We start from the raw sequence: 24,824 nt of genomic DNA on the forward strand, positions 1-24,824 counted from the left end.
CCTGAATGTATAAGAAAATACTCTGCATTGAAAATTGTTCCCAGTTACTCACAAGTGTTCTTCTTCTAAATCTGCTTATCTTAACTGCTTCCATATAATTCAAACTGGTGTTGACAAGAACATCTCCATAATTATTTATTACCTCTTTCTGATCTTACTTAGATCAGTGGTTCAAAAAGTTGTTCAAGTAGCAGAGTTTTGAAAAGTTATAGTGCGCTTTGTGGATGACCATATTCTTTATGGAACACTACACAATACTGGTGCACATGATTTCATGATATAAACTAGGGCTAGTTTTATTTCTAGAAAATGTGGCTCTATGCATGCAAGATAAAATCAGATACATGAACACAACAGCTACCAAACTAAAAAGACAAGATGTTTTAAACAATTTTCATCTATCATCAATCTGCTATTTATTCATTTAGCACGAGCTCATATTTACTAATTGACAAGCAGTAGCAGATGTTAACGATTTAAAGACATATATAAAATAAAAAATTTCAGTGAGAAAGTTTTATCAAATAACTTTTTTATTCTTAACTTTAAAAACATGGCCAAACTTATCAAATTATATACATAAAATAGGTTCATTTTTTTTGTACCTCAGTAAAGCTGTTTTTAAAATAAGAAAAGAAAACAAAAGCTGGTCATTATGTAATCTTAACAGCAGAATCCAAGCAATTCTTCTTGACCACTGTCTTACACCATTGAATGATACTTGTTCTAATGTGCCTATGTGTGTTATAGGGACTGTACTTTTGGCCTCTGGGTTCACACTTATATTTGACATCTGGCCTTCCCCCAGGAACCACCCAAGATTTTGTTTTGGTAGACACCAGATAGCAGGTCTTGTTCTTGTTAACTCCTTGACCACTATTATCATCACAATGTAAACAGGATCCTGTGGAACTCAGCATGTTAATTAACTTGAGACCCTCACAGTGGAGGGCTTTATTCTCTTTTAAAGCATTAAGTATTTACATGGAAACAATCTATTTTAATAAACCATCTCAATAAAAATGTTATAATAAACAGAGCATTTTTTAAAAAAGTTTTTCTAAGAAGAAAACATTTATTTCAAATGTTATAATCAGCAAATAATTGCAAATTCAATTCTACTGATGATTTACAAGACATGCCACAATTGAGAGTTATTATTAAAAGTCAAAGGCATTCTCCAAATCTGGAGAACTATTCTTCTAGATCTACTAACTCTTTTTGGCGGGTGAGAGGAATTTAGCATACATGAAGACTTACTATCATGCAACCTATATATATTTTTAATTTCCTTACAGAAAAGCAGAGACACATGATTTATACACTCGTCTACTTTTCTAAATTCAATTGGGGAAAAAAATGAAAAGTAAAATTTATAAAGTAGAAAAGCATCTGGATAGTAAAAGAGACCCCAGGCTTTCATTTAATGTGGCAATTTGTCTGACTGTATGCTTAGAGAATGCAGTAATGAGAGGCAATCCCGGGAGCCCTGAAAGCAGTGGTATTCTACAGAGGAAGGTAAGTCCCATTCCTAGTTGCTTATAAAACTTTTTCCACTGCTTCGGGAAAAGAAAACTAAGAAAGCTAATTTCAAAGGCTTCTCTGGGAAAAGTGATGATGTATTAAAACAAGGATGCCCTATAACGAGGGCTACTCAGTTTCAACATCTCTTCTCCTGGAACTCCGGACTGAGTCTTACCTTGAATATCTGCAACTCCTCCAGCACTACCTCTTCCATATTCCACTTTTCCTTTGAAATGCTGACAACTTTGAGGACGGTTCCAATGTCTGAAAAAATGCATAACCCATGATCCCACTGTTTTTGTCTCAAAAATTAGTGGTAAGCACATTCCTAGAAACCTTCAAATTACTGTCCTCACTTCTCTTTAAATGCCTTTCTAAAAACAGATTAAATAAAGCATGCATGAAGTGAAGCTTAATGCCTATGTTTTGTCCTCCCAAAATGTAGCTTTTAGCTAGTAGACATTGATTTGTACAGAGAATATTAAAAGATGTATATTCAGAGTACCTTCTTAATAAAAGTAATATATATATCTAATTTAGATATTGATTGAAATGTGAACAAGGGTACAGCAAACATTTTGGACCTTAACTTAAAAAGTTAAAAATAAATTAAAATAAATATATTAAATAACTTCTCTCCCTTCCGTGTAATATATATTTATTTAGTAGTTATTATATCCAATTCACCATGAAAGACACATATATTCTTTTAGTAATGTTAACAAATGGACAAAAAAATCGTCAAAGCTATCTGAGGGAAATTGTAGCTCACTCTTCAAATGTATTCTACCTTCAGAATCATTATTAATAGATAATAAATGGAAAGTTTATTTAAAATTATTTAAGTTCAACTTAATGCAAGGTTGATAATGCAAACCAACAATTGACATTTAAAAGAGATGTCTTAAACACATCATCTTACATTGCAATGTCATGAGGTGTCAGGTTAGCACAGGAAGAAAATTAAAAGAACAGTTTTGAAAAAGAAAAAAAAACCCTTTAATATATACAATATAGGCATTTTTAAACTGAGCACTGGGATTGGAGTGTAGTAACATATATAGTAATGATCCTGTTTGCACAAAATAGTCTGAATTATTTAATTGCTTTTAAATAGCTTTGCGATTTTTAAAGAATATTAAATGTACACTTTTCCGAATGTCAAAATTAAAAACCTATCTTAGCAGGGCTATAATTTTCTCAGTAAAGGTTAGATAGTACCACCTAGTGGCTTAATGACATTAATTGCAATGAACTGTTGAAGACCTAGCTTTGGGTGGACAGTGCAATTAAGTGTCAAACTTGTGACAATTAATAGCAACTAATTAATTCTACTTTTGACCCTTCAACAGCCATCTCTGTTGTCTTGGGAACATCCCTTATTTTCCTGGCTTGGGGAATTCCCATCTGCAACATAATCAGGTTTGACAATCGATGACTGACAAAGGTCCTCTGAGTCCATCACACACATACTTCCTAATAAACCTAACTTCTATGAAACACATAATTTTAAAAATTAAAATTATTCTAAAATTGTCTTGAATCTTAAATATCTATTCTAATAAAAAGTTTTGCTTCTTGGAAATTCTTAATTTCTATTTATTTATTTATTTATTTATTTATTTTGAGACGAAGTCTCTCTCTGTTGACCAGGCTGGAGTGCAGTGATGCGATCTCGGCTCACTGCAGCATCCGCCTTTCAGGTTCAAGAAATTCTCCTGCCTCAGCCTCCCAGGTGGCTGGAACTACAAGCTCCCCCCACCACGCCTGGCTAATTTTTTGTACTTTTAGTAGAGATGGGATTTCACCACATTTGCCAGGTTGGTCTCAAACTTCCGACATTGTGATCTGCCCACTTCGGCCTCCCAAAGTGCTGGGATTACAGGCATGAGCCACCGTGCCCATCATCTATTTCTCTATGAAATGCTTGATTCATTAAGTTATATAACATTATATGGAATGCAGTGCTTTTGTTTTAATGATACATGCTATCTTTACTGCCATTAGAATACTCATGACATTATTAGCTAATACTTTTACGTTTTTTGAGATTTATTAAATTTTTCTATTTATGAAAACATTTAAAGCATTTTATAGTTACTTCAAAACTGAGTCTACAAAGTACATGTAATGTATTTAAGACAAAATTCAAGAAGAAAGATAATCTCCAGGAGGTTTCTATTTAAAGGTCTTTACAAAGTAATGGTTGATGTTTTCGAAAATCTATCTTAAGTCAACTAAGTCAGGGATTGTCAAAATCAGGTGAAGGAATCTTTTGGGGGTGTACTTGTAAAGAGGGGGAAAGGTAAGGTTTGAAAATCAACATTGCTTTGCCATACTTGTTGAGAATCATTCAAGAAATATGTATTGAACATGTAGAGCAGGCACATTGCTGTCAAATATGTTTTGAAATCTCAAATATGAAATTGAAAGATAGTTATGATTATCAATTAAAAGCACATGCTACACAATTATAAGAAATGCTGACAGGGTTTTATCTAATAATTACTCATTTTGATTTCGATCAATAAATATTTTTGAAGTTTTTCTTTTCATTGTCTAATAATGAAAAATTCCTGTGGAAGAAATCATAATCCAGTTTTAGTTTACCTGTTCCAAGAAACATTACATCATACTGGCCATCTTCTGCAATGACACGATCCACCACGATCTGTGTCAGTTTGTAATCCACATTGACTCTCTGGAGTGTCGGTCTTCCTGCAACTGGGTAGACAGACTTATACATCACAGAGTGCCGCTTTATGAAACTGATGACTTCATCTGGAAAATCTCGGGTGGATTTAATCAGTGGGTCATAGGTTTTGCTTGGACACTGAAAAGAAATGTGGAGGAAAGTAAAGACATTGTTAATGCACCTGAGAAGTTCACACTTATTTCAAGTCAAGTTTGCACAGCTTATCATCGGTAATATTAAATGAATGGACAAGGGTCAATATAGAATCATGTGTACTTGTAAATAAATGCAGTGTGTCTCCAATAAATTTAAACCCAGTTTTCCCCTTCAAAAGTTTTCTAAATCATATTTGCATTTTATAACATTTCCATAATGAATTCATTTCTTATGAAGATTATTTCTTCTGACGATTGTTTCAAATGAAGATATTTGAAATCTAACTTGAAATAACTGTCAAGAAAGTTATCTATAAACATGAGAACATATGGAAAACCATTATTTTCAATTTCCTTGTTTTATAATTTCAGTTCAAATGAAACAATTTTAATTAAGAAAAAGGAACAAATAAACAGTTCTCAAAAATTAATTTCAAAGTATTTAATAGTTTGAAATTGTAATTATGTCGTTTATTATAACTAATGTAAAAAATACACTTTGAACAATTCAATAGGTCTTCTAAAGAGTCTGGGAAGAAATCCTTAGGGAATTTTATACTTCTGTCTAAAATTGCCTTACGTGCCTTTCAGCCTCCACTAAATCAATAGTTAGCATGACCTGCCCCCTGGTGGTAAGAGTAAAAAGTTCAAAACGGTACAAATCAAATGAATTTTATGTGCCTTTATCCAAAAATAAAGAGGAAAAAACACTTTATAATTAGACTCCCCCCCCGAAAATATCACTTCTCCCACATCCTAAATCTATTTTATGTTTCAATATATTGCAATTTAGGAAGGTACTTCATATAGAACGATTCGTTATCACATTTGAATTCTCTTTTATTTATTTATTTTTTATTTTGACAGAGTCTCACTTTGTCACCCAGGCTGGAGTGCAATGGCATGATCCTGGCTCACTGCAACCTCCACACCCCAGGTTCAAGCAATTCTCCTGCTTCAGCTTCTCAAGTAGCTGAGATTACAGGAACCTGCCACCACGCCCAGCTAACTTTTTTTATTTTTTAATAGAGACGGGGTTTCACCCTTTTGGCCAGGCTGGTCTTGAACTCCTGACCTCAGATGATCCACCTGTCTCGGCCTCCCAAAGTTATAGGATTACAGGCGTGAGCCACTGTGCCTGGCTACCACATTTGAATTCTTAATGGACTATTGCATTATTTTGGAGTGGAACACTTTAGTCAATTGATGCAGTCAAAGATAATAAAATAATTGACAGTAAGAAAAAGTTTTTTTTTTTTAATGGTGCTTTTCTTTTATTTCAGTTTTTAGGTAAGTTAGAAACAGTCTCCATGGAACTGAACCGTTTATTCTTGGCACTACTTATAATCATGTCAAGTCTCCAAAAACACACTGTACTTCTCAAAATATTCAAGAGGGTCATTCTTAGGGAGCTGAAGACACTAGAATTAGTCCCCATATTTGACTTTGACCCCAAATTTTGTACCAATAAAATCATAAGGGCCCATTATGAATTAGAAGAAATACCAAAGGAGTTTAACTGAAAAAACTGTCAATGTTTTTCTATAAACAATTTAAGAATATCTTTATTTTACACAAAAATTTTCAATGACTGGTATTAAGAAACTGATACTTTCTTGATATTTACCTATTTTTCCCACGTCTGTAGCAGAGAGATTAGAAATGTCCTAGAATATTAGCTGCTTTGTATTTACTTAATATATTCTTAACTGGATGTTTGTCTAAAGATCTTAGTGTGCACATTCAGTCATTATTTCCAGCACTTAGCCTTCAGCCAAGCAGAATCTGTCAACTCGATAATGGAAGGAACCCTATATTAAACAGATTAAGCAGGGACTCACAATGGATATGGAGTTCAAATGATACAAAGCTCTTGTCCAATTATAGGCTGCATGTTTGAGGCTCAGTCAAAGACGATTCTTAGTAGGCTTATAATACCTGCGGTTCAGACTGGTTGGTGTATCATTAAAATCAAAGCCAGAGCAAAATTTTGCCTGCACACAATGTTTGAAAGAGTCCTCCAACCTAAGAAAAAATCACTTTGTGCAGCAGCCAAAGTTTTCAAAGAAATAATATCATGACATCCAAGCCATAGTTTTTGACATCAAGTTTTTAAATAATTAGAAATTTTAATGCAAGAAAGTATAGCTGAATGAAAATATGAATATTTAGGAAAAAACAAATATGAATTTTCCTCATTGCTCTGACGAAAAGGTTTAAGTGTAATAAAATCTAAGGGGGGGGGGGAATAAAAGAGAAGAAAAACCTGGTTTCTATATACTATAAAATGATCTTTGAAAATATATATATTTTTTCTTATGGCAGCTTTTCCTCATGGCATGCTGCCAGTGTTAGGATAAGATCTTTATCCTCTCAGTTGCTATGTGTGATATCTCAGGTCTGCGTCTCCACTATGCTTGCACAAATGAAAATAATTTGGTAGAGTTACTCTCTGAGGTTTAGGATAGTAGAGTTTGAACCAAATATTGTTATTTTAGTACATTCAAACTGAAAGAATTTTTGCTTTGATATCATAGAGCTGTGCCTCACACAGATCTAAAAATAATGAGATGCCAAGCACTGTATGTAGGTAAGAGTAAAGCAGGAAAGAAAAATTCCATAAAGGAAAAGAGAAAGTATAGGGAAATGCTACATCTAAAGCAGATGGTCATTCATATTCAATTATTTTCCTTTTAAAAATTCTAGAAAATTCTCCTATGGCAGCTATACATCTCAGGTATTATAAATGTAGTGAGTTTTTCTCTGTATGTATGTACTTTTAATTTTTAGGTATTAACACAGTCCACCTGAACACACCAAAGGGGGCATTTATTTCTGCCTCCAGTTTTCTTACATTTACCAGTTTAGCTCCTAGGAGTGAAGGAAATAAATCAGAAAATGTATCTGTGTCTCTATCCATTGTTATAAAATACTCAAAGACAGTATTCTTCTCTCGTGCTGGAATTATTAATAGCAGAACGAGAGAAGAAGAGAAAAGAGAACCTGCCTAGACATACCCTGAGATGAAAGGGTAAACCCAACAGCAACAAGCCCTGGTTCAGGGCCTATCTCCCCTGGCTGGCTGCCACAGCTGGCTAGGTGTGATTGTGTTATGCTTGGCAAGTCCGCATGTTTGTCTAGGGCCTTTAGTAGTGGAGTGGGAAGCAATGCCGAAGAGGAGAGAAATGGTTTTTATCCAATGAGAGAACTTTTCCCCTTGGCAAGGGCCCAGACAGCTGCCAAAGGTCGTTCCCCCTGCAGCTTCAGGCTATTCTCTACAGGTTGCTGTTTCCTTTTAAACGAATCAGAGGACTGACTAGTGTGAGGGAAGATATGGCACAAGGCAAGCCTGAACCAGGCTTTCATTTTCAGAAGTCTAAGTTTTATTTATAAAGTAAAAACGCAAATGTAGCAGTTGCCATCTTATCCCCTGTTTATTCATCAAACAGTCAACCTACAACAGAGAAGGGGAAGTAGAGACCCTATATTAGATATCAGAGATAGAAAGGCCGGAGGCAAACGTATAGAGGTAAATTTATCTCTTTCCCTCTCTCTCTTTCTTTCTCCTTAAGGTTCCCTTTCTCTTAGAGGAATTTCTGTGCCAGAAAAAGCAAGACACTATTAAACATAGTAAATATCCTGGGATTTGAAGAACTTCATTTTAAAAGCAAATTGTTTGCCCTCTGGAAAAGAAAGCTGAAAGTCAGCTGGAAAGGTTAATTCCTGTTGGAAGCCCCTTGACTCTCTCCATTTTAGGGAAACATGGACTACACACAGTTAAAGGGAAATGATAGTAATATTTTGTCATACATCTCCTTTACTGTAATCTGTTTTGGGAATGTGGACTCAAGATGTCCAGAATCTAGTCCTGCCTCTGCTTCTCCCTTCTAGAACAAAAACCAGGAATGAGTGAATAGTACTAGAGAGATCCTCAATAATTTAGAGAGATGGTAAAGTAATTGTTATCCAATAGGTGGAAGGTGATGGAGTGAGCAAATATTAAAGAGAAAATAAAACTGAATTCAATATGATGGAGAGGCATGAGTGAGCCACTGATGCCTAAAATGAGATTTTCCCAAAAGTTTTCCACATATTTTGAATTAATTAGGAAAGAGTTGCTTAAGAGAAACAAACAATAAGATGTTAGCTACATTCCTCAGGTGCACAAATGGGAAGACAGCGTGAGACACTATGAGAGAATTCCTGCATCATACTCTAGAGTCTTCATTCTCCTTTGGTAAAACTATCATAGTCTAACACTAGACAAATTAATAGAAGGTTCTGGATGTTATTTTTGAATTACATTTTTTCTTTGGTCAGTTATACTTACGTTTGAAAGTCAACTGTAAAACATGTCTTTTAAAACTCTTATTTAATGGGACCAGCACAGTTTACAATTAAAATAGAATGTAAGAGATTAAGAAAGATATATATTCTGAGAACCATCATCTCTCTATGAAAAAAAAATGTGTTTAGGATCATGCTGAAGCTCAAGTCAAATAGTTTAGGTAGAGCAGGAAGAGAAAACAGGATGGCTAAAGAGTTTTGAACTTGCGGAATCCACGGTTACCTCAAACCCCTGCTGCTGAGAAGATCAACCAGGGTAAAAGTTGGAATTTCTAAGCAATATTCCAATTCTAGTTGAAGAACACATTACATGCTCAAGTCCACTAAGGAATCCCAACTGCTGACATTATGTATTATTATTCCATGATCTCTCTTCTCCAAGATTTGCTTTTGTAAAGCATAATCATAAACCAAACTCAGGCATGGCACTGATACCTTGATGTGTTAGAGTAAAAAAGACCTTTCTAGAACAGAAGAGTATTCCAGGACCCAGAACTGGTTCATGGTACTGCATTTGTAGGATGAATTTTTTTTCAGCAGACCCAGAATCAAAAGAACTTTATAATTTCTCAATGACTCTTATAACGTTACAAAGTCTAATAATTTGATGGGAAATAAATGACTGTCAGACACATCTATCCCTATATCTCAAGTTTGGAAGCTTTATCTCCTAGCAGAAAAGAGGGACAATAAAGGCCTCCAGCAAAGAGAGGAAATTCTTAGCATTTACCTTTGAAAATCTATGTGAGGAGTTGTACATGATAGGGTTTTTTGTTAGATAAAGGTTAGAAATGTTACAGAGGGGGATATTTCATTATTTTACATTGGTGGTAGTTGAAACTATTTTTTTTCTTAATAAAGTCTTCTTAATGAAGTTTTACAGAACATTCTTAGTCGAGTTTTTTTAATCAAGATTTATAGGACATTTTATTTTATTTTCTCACTAAAAAGACATAACATATTCAGAAGTAAAACCATGGAAGACAATAGGCAGGAAGAAGGAGATTAGCTTAGTGGTTTTGATGTTTCATGTGGCTCAATGTTTGTTTTCCCAACATAAAAGGAATATTAAACAAGGGTCTCATCAAACGCAGCAGCAGCTTTAGGGGTTTCTGTGTCTCACTTTGCAATCTGAGCTGAGCATGCACACAAACAACCATATCTAAGGGACCTGCAGTTGGTATTGATCTTGGCACCACCTACTATTATATGAGTGTTTTCCAGCAAGGAAAAGTAGAGATAATTGCCAATAATCGGGGACACCGAACCACGCCAAGCTATGTGACCTCTAGGGATACCAAACAATTAATTCAGGAATACTCTAAATAATCAAGTTGCAATGAACCCCACCAACATGGTTTCTGATGCCAAATGTCTGAATGAATGTAGATTTGATGATGCTGTTGTACAGTTTAATATGACACATTGGCCTTTCATGGTGGTAAATGATGCTGGCAGGCCCAAGGTCCAATAGAATACAAGGGAGAGACAAAAAGCTGCTACCCAGAGGAGGTGTCTTCTACGGTTCTGCCAAAGATGAAGGACATTGCAAAAGTCTACCTTGGGAAGACTGTTACCAATGCTGTGGTCACAGTGCCAGCTTGAATGACTCTCAGCATCAGGGCTATCAAAGATGCTGGAACTATTGTTGGTCTCAATGTACTTGGAATTATCAATGATCCAGTTGTCGCTGCTATTGCTTACAGTTTATACAAAAAGATTGGACCTGAAAAAACCATGCTGACTATTGAGGATGAAATCCCTGAGGTCAAATCTACAGCCAGAGACACCCATTTAGGTGGAGAGGACCTTGACAACTGTATTGTCAACCATTCTACTGATAAGTTCAAGAAGGACAACAGTGAGAACAAGAGAGCTGTCCAGCGCCTCTGTACTGCTTGTCAACGGGCTAAGCATACTCTCTTCCAGCTGCAAAACCAGTACTGAGATCAATTCTCTTCATGACGGAACGAATTTCTACACCTCCATTGCCTGTGCCCAACTTGAAGAACTGAATGCTGATCTGTTCTGTGGCACTCTGGACTTCATAAAGAAAGCCCTCTGAGATGCCAAACTAGGCAAACCACAGATTCCTGATAATGTCCTGGATGGTGGTCCTACTTTTATCCCCAAGATTTAGTAGCTTCTCCAAGGCACCTTCAATGGAAAAGGACTGAATGAGAGCATCAACCCTGATGAAGCTGTTGCTTATGATGCAGCTGTCCAGGCAGCCTTCCTATCTGGAGACATCTCAAAATGTTCAAGATTTTCTGTTTTTGAATGTCACTCCTCTTTCCCTTGATATTAAAACTGAGGATGGAGTCTTGACTGTCTTCATTCATTGTAATACTGTCATTCCTACCAGGCAGACACAGGCCTTCACAACCTACTCTGACAAGCCTAGCATGTCATTACCAAGGATAATAACCTTTCTGGAAAGTTAGAGCTCAACTGGCAGGCATACCTCCTGCACCCCATGGTGTTCATCAGATTGAAGTCACCTTTGATATTGATGCCAAGGGCATCTTCATTGTCTACTGTCACTGATGACAAGGGCCTTTTGAGCAAGGAAGACATTGAGCCTATGGTCCAGGAAACTGAGAAGTACAAAGCTAAAGATGAGAAGCAGAGGGACAAGGTGGCATCCAATAATTCTCTTGATCCCTATGCGTTCAACATGCAAGCAACTGTTGAAGATGACAAATTTCAAGTCAAGATTAACAATGAGCACAAACAGAAGATTCTTAGCAAGGGCCATGAAATAATCAACTGGCTCGATAAGAATCAGACTGCAGAACATGTGCAGCAAGAGCTGGAGAAAGCCTGCAAGTCCATCATTACCAAGCTGAACTAGAGTGCAGAAAGCATGCCAGAAAGAATGCGAGGGGGATTTCCTGGTGGTAGAGCTCCTGCCTCTGGTGGTGCCTCCTCAGGGCCCACCACTGATAAGGTTGATTAAGCCAATTCAGGTATACATGTAGCATTGTTCTACATAGTTAAAACACCAAAGAACCCAAAAGTGTAGCAAATTATATGGCAGTTTTAAGGTCGAGCTGCTATAGTAAATTACTGGGCTTTCTCAATACTTGAATATGGAACATGTGCACAAGGAAGGGAAATAACATTCCACTTTATAAAGATTGCGTTGTAAGTGGAAAATGCAGTGTCTTAAATAAAACTGGATTTAAAATTGGTATCAAAAAAAGATGAAACAAAAGAAAACTAACCACAACCCCCACCCCTGACTAAAAAAAGATTTTGAGCTGAAATGAGCGTGTATTTAATGTCTCTACTGTGGGATAGTGGAAGAGGCAATGCTGGCATGAGAAGTCCAGTCTCTGGCTACACTACACAGGATGCGTTTCACCATGTTATTGATGTTGCTTAAATAGGGCTTTGTTTCAAGTTTTTGAACCAAGAAATTTACAGAAATCCTTAGAATCACCATTTTCATCACCTTTTTTTTAAAAAAACTATATACAATAAAGTGAAAAGAACCAGTTTTTCTGGCGTTTGCACTATTAATGGAAATTATCATGGATTTATGTTCATCAGTGTCCACACAGTAAAATAAACTTACGAAATATTTAAAAAGTTCCTGTGACTACCTCCTTTTATTCCCTACCAATAAATGGAGACTTGGGAAATTCATGTGTAAGTTTTTATCTGTAAAAGTAAAACTAAAACAATTAACATTTAAAGCAGGAAATTTGGGAGTAATGAAATTTTAAAATGAATTGTCATTTTTACAAAATCAGATATTTAGAAGTTGTTTAAAAATGGTGGCAAATTGATTCAGAAATAAAACATGCATTTTACATTTGAACTTCAAAAACAAATACTTTCTTCTCACCTTTTTGATAAGGGAATGATTTAAAACTGAAACTCACTTTTGAGCACACGTTTACTAATATTTTACATTAATGCATAACTCTTAAAACTCCTTTGTCAACAGGGAGTAAAACTACAGAGTACATCAGTTATAATAAATCGACTATCAAAATGGAAATCTTCTGCCTTTACAAGTCTTCCTTAGATCCTGGGTTTTCTAGCAGTCTGCTGTTTTTGGCTTGATTCAATTTGGTTTCTGTATCGACCTGTATGATTCACTGTATGACGGACTCTAATATTTTATTTCACCTGGAACTTCTTATTACCAAGACCCGGCAGGTCAATAATGATTGAAAAAGTCCACCTGAACAAAATATGACTTGTTCAAACATTCTACTTGGACACCAGAGGGCAGAAGAATCACTTGAAGTGAAGGAATTCTATAATACATCCTTTTGCATCCTTGTGTTTCTAGGCTTATTAACATTGCAGAGCAGTGATGTCACAGTTAGGCTGAGTTTAGGTTTGACTTTTTGTCAAAGGAAGTACAGTATTCTGTCAAAACCAAAAACTTAAAGTAAGTATGATACACTGAAAGTTGTAGTGTTTATTTAACTAAGTGATAATGTCAACAGATGTCACTACTGGAAGAACAACTTAGAATTCAATCATAATTGCAATACAGATGCAGAAAATGTAAACACAATTTTAAAAAATCTATTTTAAAGCTTTAACTTAAGTGTAATATGGCTTTTAGTAAAGGTTCTAACAATATCATAGAAAGCAAATTAGTCTGCAGTACTTTTATTAAAGTAAGATGTGTTCCTCTGAATTGCAATAAGAGAAATGATAAGTTTAGTAAGGTTTCAAAATTCATTATTACTTGTGCATAGACTAGAAAATCCCTGGAAAAATAGCATAAGTTTCTGTTTGGTTGTTCATTTGTTATAACTTTGAAGGTAGAACAAAGGTAGGTTAATGGCTTTTGATTTGGAGTTAAGTAGGCTAAGTTTAATCCCAGTCATAACAATTCATAAGCTGTGAGACCATGAACATGTGTTTACCCTCATTGGGCTTGTTTCTTATCTATAAAATTGGGACAATAATACCTACTCTATGCGTTTGTTGTAAGAATGCAGTGAGATAACATATAAGGGTTTATCAGAGTGTCTGGATCATGAGGAGTGTTCAATAATGACTTCTGATAAAATTTTGCTGGATATTTAGAGAAAATAGAATCATAACTTTACATAAACAAAAATTACTGAAATTGGGCTACTTTTAGAAAACAAATAAGAAAGAAGGCCAGGAGATAATGTAATTCAGCAGGGTATCAATCAGATGAATATCAGGAAATAGGTGCATATTCAAGAATATTAAATAATAGCGAGAGAAGACTGATCAGAAAATTAAATATCTCTCTTCATTCTGCTGTTTTTGGCAATATGATATTAGGAAAGTTATTTAATTATTCTGGGTGAAGTCATTCCCTCCTCTGTAAAATGAGGTTGAATTATGTGGTCTTTATCATTCACTCCAGTTCTTACATTCTCAAATTTTATAAGCATAGTTACCTGATATACTGTGAAATATAATTTCAATGATTTTATGTGTAGTGCTATTAATGGTAAAGTTAGTTTCTGAAAAGTGTATTTGTATAACAGATTTTCACATCGCATATATGATGTTCCTAACTTCAACATCAGTATTCTAAGTATAAAATATAATGTAGAAAAGTAGACTAATAGTATTGAATGCAAATTAAAAAATAAGATGTTGTAAAAATGACCAAAGAAGTAATGAAGTAAAAGGCGACCTATTTATGCACGATTTTAGACATTTTCAAATTTGGTCACAGTGATTTCAAAGAGAATACATAAGTAACTGGTTATTTGGAAGTAACTGCTGTTCTTAGCTACCACAGATTTCTAGATAAAGCCTGCAAATACGTTAGTACGAATGATTGTCACTATTCTAACACAGAACTAACTAGAGTTAGTGAATAAAAATATTTAAAAATACCTGAATATCATTAGTCTCATACTAATAAATTATATTATGTGGTTGATCTCTTAATAAAGAGAGCATAGACATAACAGTTGAATTCAGTACAACTGAAAAGAAAATCCTCCTTCCTTTAACCACAACTGTAAAAATAAATAAATAAATTTTAACAGTAACTGCCATGTTTTAAATCTCTCTAAGTTCTATAAAAGGACATAATATTTGATGAAAGAGAGTTTTCTTGGTGGAGTCCTCCAGAGGGGACTTGGTCTTTCTGTTTCTGTTACTGATTGTAGCCTTAACATGGGCTATGGTGGAAAGCCCATATTAAGGCATGGTTCTCAGAGCTCAACTTCAGGTGCAAATGTGTTTACATAATTTTAAAGGCATAGGAATCGTATGATAAGTATTGATTTTGGGAAAATATTCAGTAATAACTTTCTTAAACGACCTTTCTTTCATCCTAATAAAGCTTTTGTTATCCCAAGTTGTTAGAAAGTAAAGGTTAAGTATGTATTTGATGGTTTAGATACAGACTATTTGCTAAATAATTTTAAACTTTTCAAGAAAATTTCTATAGCATAAAGACTATATTCTGAGTTCTTGGCAGTAGAGACCAGGATGTTTAACATAATTTGGTGTTTCTTTTCTCACTGATGAAAAACACTCCCCAGTGACATTTATGTCTTCCTATTTTTGGGGAGTCACTTATTCGCGTTTCAGAGAAGCGTCTGTGTACTTATGAGGACAGTCATGTAAAATGTGAGTTCTCTTTAAGCCTCGCATGACATTCACAGCTCTTTCAGGCAGCAGCAGGGAAAGCAGTGACAACCACCACTTATAAAGCATCTTTAACTTACACTTGACTCGGGAATAATGTAACGGTGATGCATCAGCATGTAGTCATTTTGATAATTATTTTCTGTTTCTGAGTATTGTAAGACTCAACTGCTGTGTCTACATATGCAAATAATTTGTTGCTGTTGTAATTAATGTGAATTCTCAGCTCCCAACTCATTCTCCTATAATATCTAGATAGTTGAAAAAAATTATGACCTGAATGGTGACAGTTTTATTTAAAAAAAAAAAACAAACTTATGTAGAAAGAAAAGGCTCAGAATGTGACAATCTATAATATATAAGCCCAAAGTATTAATACAGCGAAATATACCCAGCTCAAGCTGTTTTCCAAATTTTAATCTCACATGTATACACACACACACACACACACACACACACACACACACAAAATCTTTCATGGAAGGTAAAAATAATATAATTTAACATTTTTTTTTTTAGTGTAACATCATAGTATAAGAACTAATAACTGGTCCCAGCACTTTGGGAGGCCGAGGCGGGCGGATCACGAGGTCAAGAAATCGAGACCATCCTCACCATGATGAAACCCCGTCTCTACTAAAAATACAAAAAAAAATTAGCCGGGTGTGGTGGCACGCGCCTGTAGTCCCAGCTACTCGGGAGGCTGAGGCAGAAGAATCACGTGAACCCAGGAGGCGGAGGTTGCAGTGAGCCGAGATCGCGCCATTGCAGTCCAGTCTGGAGACAGAGCAAGACTCCGTCTCAAAAATAAAAAATAAAACAAATAAAAAGAACTAATAACTGGGACTTAGTGTAAGAACGACGACCTTGAATTTACAGTATCATAGTAAAGAACCAAGAATTTGAAGCTTGGAGTTGAAACCCAGCCCTATCACTAATTAGCTTTGTGACCTTGGGCAAGTTACTCTACCTGTCTGTGCCTGACATTCCTCATCATATAATGGAATTAATAATAACAGCACATGTTTCACTGGATTATTATGAGTATTAAATAAGTTAATATTTGTAAAACATTTAAAAAAATACCTCCATATCATAAGTGCTATATTACTGTTAAAATATAAGCAAATGAAACTAGTAAGTACAACTGTGATATCTGAGGAATAAAAAATAGTTAAAAAAGAGAATAACCTAGGCCGGGCCCGGTCGCTCATGCCTGTAATCCCAGCACTTTGGGAGGCTGAGGCAGGTGCATCATCTGAGGTCAGGAGTTCAAGACCAGCCAGGCCAACATGGTGTAACCCTGTCTCTATTAAAAATATAAAAATTAGCTGGGCGTGGATGTGCACGCCTGTAATCACAGCTACTCTGGAGGCTGAGGCAGGAGAATTGCTTGAACCCGGGAGGTGGAGGTAGCAGTGAGCTGAGATCACGTCACTGCACTCAGCCTGGGCAACAGGGCAAGACTCTGACAAAAAAAAAAAATAGAGAAAGAATAACCTAATTACTAAGTATGTGAATAGACATTTCTCCAAAGAAGACATATGGATGGCCAACAGGTATATGAAAATTGTTCATCACTAAACAGAGAAATTCAAATCAAAACCACAATGAGATATCACTTCTCATCTATCAGGACGGATAATATCATTAAAACAAAATACGGGCATTAAGGAAAATGTGGGAAATTGGAACCCGTGCACACTGTTAGTGGTATAGCAAAATGGTACTGCCACTATGGAAAACAGTGCGGCAGTTCCTCAAAAAATTAAAAATAGAACTACCATATGATGCAGCAATCCCACTTCAGGATATTTATCTAAAATAATTGAAATTAGGATATCAAAGATATGTGAGAGAGTATCACTCTTAGGTTCATTGCAGCACTATTCACAATAGTCAAGATATGGAAACAACCTCAATGTCTGTCAACATATGAATGGATGAAGAAAATGTGTGTGTGTGTGTGTGTGTGTGCACGCACGCATCTGGGATTATATATTATATAGCTATATACATGAGACATGTATCATATAAAAATGTATATATATACACATATATTTATATACAATATATGCATCATATATGTATATATCTATATACATGTGATACACATATCTCTATATGTGTATATAGATATATATAGGGTGTATGTGTGTGTATATATATATACATATATATATAAAATGAGATTCCATTCATCCTTTAAAAACAAGGAAATTCTACATACACTATGCAACAACGTGAATGAATCTTAAGGACATTATATTGAGTGAAATAAAGCATTTGCAGAGAAATGAACACTGCATGATTCCACTTATATAAGGTATCTATAATAGTCAAAATAATTGATCAAAAAGCAGAATTGTGGTTTCCAAGGGCAATGGGCATAAAGTTTCTGTTAACTAAAATGAGTAAGTGTTGGAGATCCACTGTACAACATTGTACCTATACTCAACAATAATGGATGGTAAATTTAAAAGTTTAAGGGGGTAGATCTCTTGTTAAATGTTCTCATCACAATAATAAAAAGAGAGAAAATTAAAAAAAAGAGTCCTGAAAATCATATTATTCGAAAAAAACATGTTTCCACAAACATCATTATCCTTTATAATCAAGTCAGAAACCATCCTTGAAACAAATTTATATTGAGGAATTATTAAGGAAAAGATAGAGATGGCTGTATAGTAAGCTTCCCAAGTTTAATTAAGTTATATAACAGGAAGATGGAAAGAGAATTCAGAAAGCATAGCTACCAGCTGGTTCTCCTTTAAGAATGAACATACGAAAAGGTAATATCCAGTAAAATTTGAGGAGTGAAGTCAATATTTTTCTCAGCTATTTTGGTAATTATTTTAGACCTCTTGGTAGTAATATTCAGAATAAATCCAAAATGAAAAAAAAGTATCTTTCCTCTTTAATATTGTCAACAAATAATCCTGATGTTAAAATCACTTAAACTGTCTTAATAATATCAACAAAAGTTTTAAAAATCCTTTTACTTTAAATACATATAACAGTATTTTGAACTGCAGTTGTTTTTGTTTTAAACAAATGTATAAACTCTAAAATACATTTCTTACTTCTATCATTTATGCTTTAAACATGATTTATACTATCTGAAAAAAAATTTTGACTGAGGATTTTCTAAAATTCCTTTTCCATTTAAAAAGTGCATATTATTCTAAGGTACAATTAAGTAAAGAAAAGATAAATGTATATAACAAAAAAGATAAATTAAGCGAACCATTATGATGTGGTCTTTTCAAAGTAGAAGTGGGGATTAGAAGACTGCATGCAGAGCTGCATGCGAGAAATAATACTTCTTTGACATTTCCATCGAATTTAGAAAATCTATCATTCTAGATAACTAAATCTTTCCAATGATTCTATCAGCATAAACATGTTGGGGATAAGCTCCATATTGTCAGCATGGTTAGAGCCTTATGACGTAGTCTATTTTTTCAAAGTAACTAAAATTCTTATTCAAATTCAATGGAGGATGAAAATGCTAACACATCACTGTAAATAAATAATAGTTATTACAGCACATGTGGCTCTGGTGAATAGCCGCTTATTCCAATTAAAATAGGAATTAAATATGGGCTTAGGAAAATAATTTAATTATTAGGTTGAATACATACTGTACCAGGTCGTGGATAAGGAATTCTCCCATCATACTGCACCCAACGATGGTCTACACTTTCCTTATGAGCATATGGGCCATTAAAAACTGCTCTGATGTCAGCCATGCTGTACACACAAACAGCAGAGCCTTTGAAGATGGAGCTGAAAAAAAGCAACATGATTCAATCATTCACTGATTAATTCAATAGACACTGACTGAGCACATACTATCAGCAAATGCTGTGGACAAAATTTACTTAGCGCATTTATTCTGACAGGTACTGTAGACACAATGTGCCTATGTCCTCAAGGGGCTTATAGCTAAACAATTCTAAATAAAGTGTAATAATAACTCCATTGCCAGTAAATATAGTAAGCAAAGTAGAACATGCATGAGTACCCAGCACAGGGATGCCAGCTAAGTTTTCAGGGAGTTTTTAGATAAATAGAAATTATCTTAAAAAAACCTTGGAGGATAAAAAGGAATATGCATGAAAGAGTATTATATATATCTACATGTTCTTCCATTTTATTTGAAGTTATTACAGCATAATGCCTTCCAAAGAGCTTACAAAATAAAAGGTGAGATTACCTACTTTTTAGGAAAGAATTATTTAAATATTTGAATAATATTATTCTCATTTGTTTTCTTACAGTGAATGAATATACATTAAACATTAGTTGCTAAATAATTTATTTATATGATTTTTATTAAACTGATTTTAAAATGTTGAAACAATCTTTTTTCTTTTTGGTCCTCCTTGAATTTATGAGTTTATGTATTACATTAACTTATCTAATACTTAAAGTAATTATAATTACACAGGATTAGAGAAAGTATTAAAAGGCAAAAAGCTCCACAGGAATTTTATAAATTTTTGCAAACTCATGAAAATTAACACTAATCAGATGCCTTTTCTTTATTTTTTGCTTTATTTCTAGAAATTGAGATATCTTCTTTGGGTTGAAAACTTCACCGTTTATGATCTGAGAGACGTATTAAAAATCTTAGCATTGCTGGGAGAGGTGGTTCACGCCTGTAATCCCAGCACTTTGGGAGGCCAAGGCGGGCGGATCACAAGGTCAGGAGTTTGAGACCAGTCTCCCCAATATGGTGAAACCCTGTCTTTACTAAAAATACAAAAATTAGCCAGGCACGGTGGCGTGTGTCTGTAGTCCCAGCTAATCAGGAGGCTGAGGCAGGAGAATTGCTTGAACGTAGGAGGAGGAGCTTGCAGTGAGCCAAGATCATGCCACTGCACTCCAGCCTGGGTGACAGAGTAAGACTCTGTCGCAAAAAGAAAAACAAAAAACAAAACTCTTAGCATTAACAAATAAGGCTAATGCTTCTCTAGCATGGTAACTCAATTATTAATACTCTTGGAATGACGTTAATGGAAACTTTGAGAGGTAATGGTAAACAGGTAGTTGGGAAAAAAAACAGCTGCTGAGAATGGAGGTGGCGTTGCCACAAAAATCATACTGCCTAGGATATTTTAAGCCTCATTCTTAATGGTATTGCCATTATGGCAGGTTAATTATATCTTCCTGATGGACAAAGGATGTGATACACATTTCAACGTCACTTTGGTCTTCAGGATGGCATTAAAAACAAAACAATAAAGTGTAGGAAGAACAAAGAGCTAACTTGTAACTTCACACTCTGGGTGGGCAGAAACTTAATAGGAGAAAAAAACGAACTATCTTGGGGCTATATTTTCCTGGCACATGTCCGTGCCTTGTGTGTGGAGCAGAGTGACTTCAAAGAAAGTTCTGCAACTGGAAAGGTGCCAAGAGAACTAGGGTTGAGGTACTTGACTAGAGGCACTTCTTGCACCTTTTTATATTTGGATATAAATGAACAGAAAAACTGAAGTCCAAAATAGCACTTTCCTACAATACCTGCTTTATTTTCATATTTAAACATTCATATTCTGTAACTTATAATGAATCAGATAGTATTTTATTTTCTGATATATTCTGAACCAATAAAGCATTTCAGTTTATGACTAAGGTATTGTGAACTAAAGGAGGATTGTGCTACAGAAAAAAATTAAACTACATTGTGCATATAAAATAGATTAAAAATGTATTCAGTAGGAGGCAGTATGACCTTTTTTTCAGTATCAATATCAGTATCTTCAATTCCTCCTATACTGATGTCAATATACATTGATAAAGATTGACAGCAGAGCTATGGAAAATGTGAAAACTATTTCCGAGAATGTAGGCAGTCATAGGGAACAGGAGTAAGGATGTGCTTTGAACATAGTCAAATTTAAGTTACTGAATTAAACAAAATTAAGGCAGTGGGACCCACATATTTTTTGAGAAAGTTTCATAGATGCTGGTACAACTTTTTTCTTTTCTTTTTTTTTTTTGAGACGGAGTTTCACTCTTGTTGCCTGGGCTGGAGTGCAATGGCATGATCTCGGCTCACTGTAACCTCTGCCTCTGAAGTTCAAGCGATTCTTCTGCGTCAGCCTCCTGAGCAACTGGGATTACAGGCGCACACCACCACACCTGGCTAATTGTTTTTAGTAGAGATGGGGTTTCACCATGTTGGGGAGGCTGGTCTCAAACTCCTGACCTCAGGTGATCCACCTGCCTTGGTCTCCCAAAGTGCTGGGATTACAAGTCTGAGCCACTATGCCCAGAGATGCTAGTACAACTTTTAAGGAAGTCAGAGGGTCCCAATGATAAGTACAGAAAAGAATTATGCAAAAAGAAGACAAAAATACAGGAGTAGAAACCAGGAAATTATCCTCACTTCAAGTCTTATTTTTACTACTAATTGGCTGCTCCTCTTTGAGCAAGTAATGCAAACATTCTTTGCCTAAATTAGTAAAGCAGTGAAATAGTCATAACGGCCACACCTATCTTTGGAGTGTAACTCGGAAATAATAACAGAATAGCACGTGATGATGTTTTACAAGTTAAGAGTGTCCCATCTCATGATTACAGCCTCACCAATGGACTTAACCATTTATCCACGTATTTCCTTTGTACTACCACTATAACACACATCTTGGACGTACTTACTATGATTAATATATGCACATACCTTTTTTTTTTTTTTTTTCTGAGACAGGGTCTCGCTCTGTCACTCAGGCTGGAGTGCAGTGACACCATCATGGCTCACTGCAGCTTCTACTCCCAGGCTCAAACAATCCTCTGACCTCAGCCTTCTGAGTACCTGGGACTACAGGCATGTGCTACCATGGGGGCTCATTAAAAAAAAATCTTGGAGAGACTGGGCCTCACTGTGTTGTCCAGGCTGGTCTTGAACTCTTGAGGTCAAGCCATCCTTCCACTCTGGAATCCTGAAGTGCTGGGATTATAGGCGTGATTACTGTGTCCAGCCTGCATATGCCTTCTGCACCCAGAACATTTATTTTGGGACTTTATCTCACAGATACATTTGTTCATACGGGGAATGGCATATGCACAAGATTAGTCATTGAAACATTATATGCAGCAGTAGGGGTTTGGAAATAACAGAAATGTCCACATTCAGGGGACTGGTTAAATAACCTGTGGTAATTATTATAGCAAATGCTATGCTGATGTAAATAGAAAAAGGAGAATTTTTACATTGATATTGAATGATTTTTCAGGAACACTAAATGAAAAGGTAAAATGAAAAAAATGTTTATGACACATTACTACAAACGCAGCGACAAAAATAACCTACAATTATATTGGCTTGCTTACATATAAAATTCCCTAGAAGCATTAAAAGCATTTTGTTGAACATACCTGGTTGTAGTAAAGACTCCGTATACTACAGGATTTCTTTCATCTCTTGTGGGGAGTAAATAAATATCTTCTATTAAAGGGGAAAAATAAATATTAACTCTTATTTTTCAGTATTACATTTGCTTTTTTGTTAATAACACAACTGAAACTCTAAAAATCTAAATAGTATATAAGATTAAAATAACAGAGGCACTATATTATGCCTTGAGAAATCAAAAATAAGATTTTTTTTTTCTCCCTGACTATGTATGGGATGGTACAGTTGACAATCTCCAAGGCAGTTTTCAATTATAAATCTCTGATTTCATATAAAATAGAAAATACAAACCAAAAAATAGGTAAATTTTACCCTCTAGTGTAAAAAAGCTCTGTCCTATAATTGTGTCAACTTAGCAATTAATTTACCTTTTTTTTGAGACACAGACTTGCTCTTCACCCAGCCTGGAATGCAGTGGCACGATCTCTGCTCACTGCAACCTATGCCTCCCAGGTTCAAGCTATTCTGCTGCCTCAGCCTTCCAAGTAGCTGGGATTACAGGTGCCTGCCACCAGCCCGAATAATTTTTGTATTTTTAGTAGAGATGGGGTTTTGCCATATTGGCCAGGCTGGTCTCAAACTCCTCACCTCAAGTGATCTGCCTGCCTTGGCCTCCCAAAGTGCTGGGACTGCAGGTGTGAGCCACTGCGCCCAGCCTCATTTACCTATTTCGTAACAATATGAAAATAGCTACCCCAAAATTAGTGCAATATTGATAGTAAGTTATGTGCAAATAATATTCTTTAAAAGACTAATATGTGAATGTGCTTATATACAATATAAGAGGTCATCCACGATTACGGAGTATATACTTTAAGCTTGTAAAATATATAATACTGATGAAATAATTCCCTGATATAGATTATCATTTTTACATTACATGGCAAAAAGAAGAACAAGTTCAAGAAGATAAAAGCTAATAGTGCAACATTATACACAACCAGAAAAAATCATTGTAGGACTTGGAAGGCGTTTTTGAGGGAGTGAAGAGGAGAAGTGAAATAGAAGAAGCTGTGTACTGCTTCTGAGAATTCTTTTTATTAACAAGTTAAAGGGACAGTGTTCACCAAATCTCCTCTACTCTCCAGCAGAGGGCATCCATGGAATAAAGAATCCAAGTTTTCCTACCTATAAAAGGTGGCTTCTTTCAAAATGAAAGACTGCATGGAGAATGGGTGAACTGTGCCGTTCCAGAGCTCATATCTTTCTGTCTCTTGCTGCAGTTTTGTTTCCTTCACTTACTTTGAGGACTCTTATAAGGAGAAGAGTTACTGCATTACAACGTGTGCCCGGACCTAGAGCACTTCCGTGTACTTCGTGTGTGAATTTTAGTAAGAACTCTTCCTATAAGGTTTGCTGGGATATAATTAATCAAACATTTGGAGCTAAAGCAAAATACATGCCAAGTTACTTAATTAGGCAGTAAGGCTTTTCCAAGAAAGAAGGAAAGAAGGAACTTACGAAGTTCATCAAAGTAAGTATCTGCCCCATCACTTCCAGGAATTGAGCAAATCAATCTGGCCTTAAGAAAAGTCGTCCACTTGTTTATCAGGCTGCGTTGTCCTCCTGCATCATTCTGTCATGGAATAAATAAATAAATATAAACATTTACCAATACAATTTTATCACTCACTAAAACTGGTGGCTATTACAAGTAGTGTTTTATTGATTGCTTACAAAAACACAGAACCTAGATATTTAGTCCTTGAACTTTAAAAGAAGAGAAAAGACAATATTGGCCCTCAACATTAAATGTTTTTCTCGTGGTTAAATAAATTCAATACAAGCAATTTAGCTCTATTGGATGAGTAGATGCATACAAGGCAATAGTAAATAAGGCAGCTTGAAATCAAATCCCACCTGCCAATTTTTTGCTTCAAGACCTGCAAGAGACTATTTAATTATTTAAGTGTCTATTTTCTCTTTGATAAAAATGATAAATGCCTTGAAATGTGGTCAGTTAATTTTTGTTGTTGTTGTTTTTCAGAGATGGGGTCTGTCTGTGTTGTTCAGGCTGGAATAAGTGATTATTCACAGGCAAGACCACAGTACACTACAGCCTCAA

General features: G+C 35.2%; 1 protein-coding gene and 1 pseudogene across 3 annotated transcripts in view; one reads left to right on the forward strand and one right to left on the reverse strand.

The window, feature by feature from the left end:
- Positions 1-24,824, reverse strand: part of SEMA3D (semaphorin 3D) — a 202,114-nt gene that overhangs the window by 23,085 nt on the left and 154,205 nt on the right. For all 3 annotated transcript variants that reach the window (XM_012461247.3, XM_064375140.1, XM_064375150.1), the window contains 5 exons: positions 24,221-24,335; positions 22,723-22,792; positions 18,981-19,125; positions 4,135-4,357; positions 1,700-1,788 (listed from right to left, as the gene is read on the reverse strand). In XM_012461247.3, the coding sequence (XP_012316670.1) occupies positions 1,700-1,788; positions 4,135-4,357; positions 18,981-19,125; positions 22,723-22,792; positions 24,221-24,335 (642 nt within the window). The remainder of the gene's footprint in view (positions 1-1,699; positions 1,789-4,134; positions 4,358-18,980; positions 19,126-22,722; positions 22,793-24,220; positions 24,336-24,824) is intronic.
- On the forward strand, positions 9,886-11,680 carry LOC105723318 (heat shock cognate 71 kDa protein-like; annotated as a pseudogene).

Source organism: Aotus nancymaae, unplaced genomic scaffold (assembly GCF_030222135.1).
Source record: "Aotus nancymaae isolate 86718 unplaced genomic scaffold, 86718_ANA_hifiasm-v0.15.2.pri h1tg000002l, whole genome shotgun sequence".
Lineage (NCBI taxonomy): Eukaryota > Metazoa > Chordata > Mammalia > Primates > Aotidae > Aotus > Aotus nancymaae.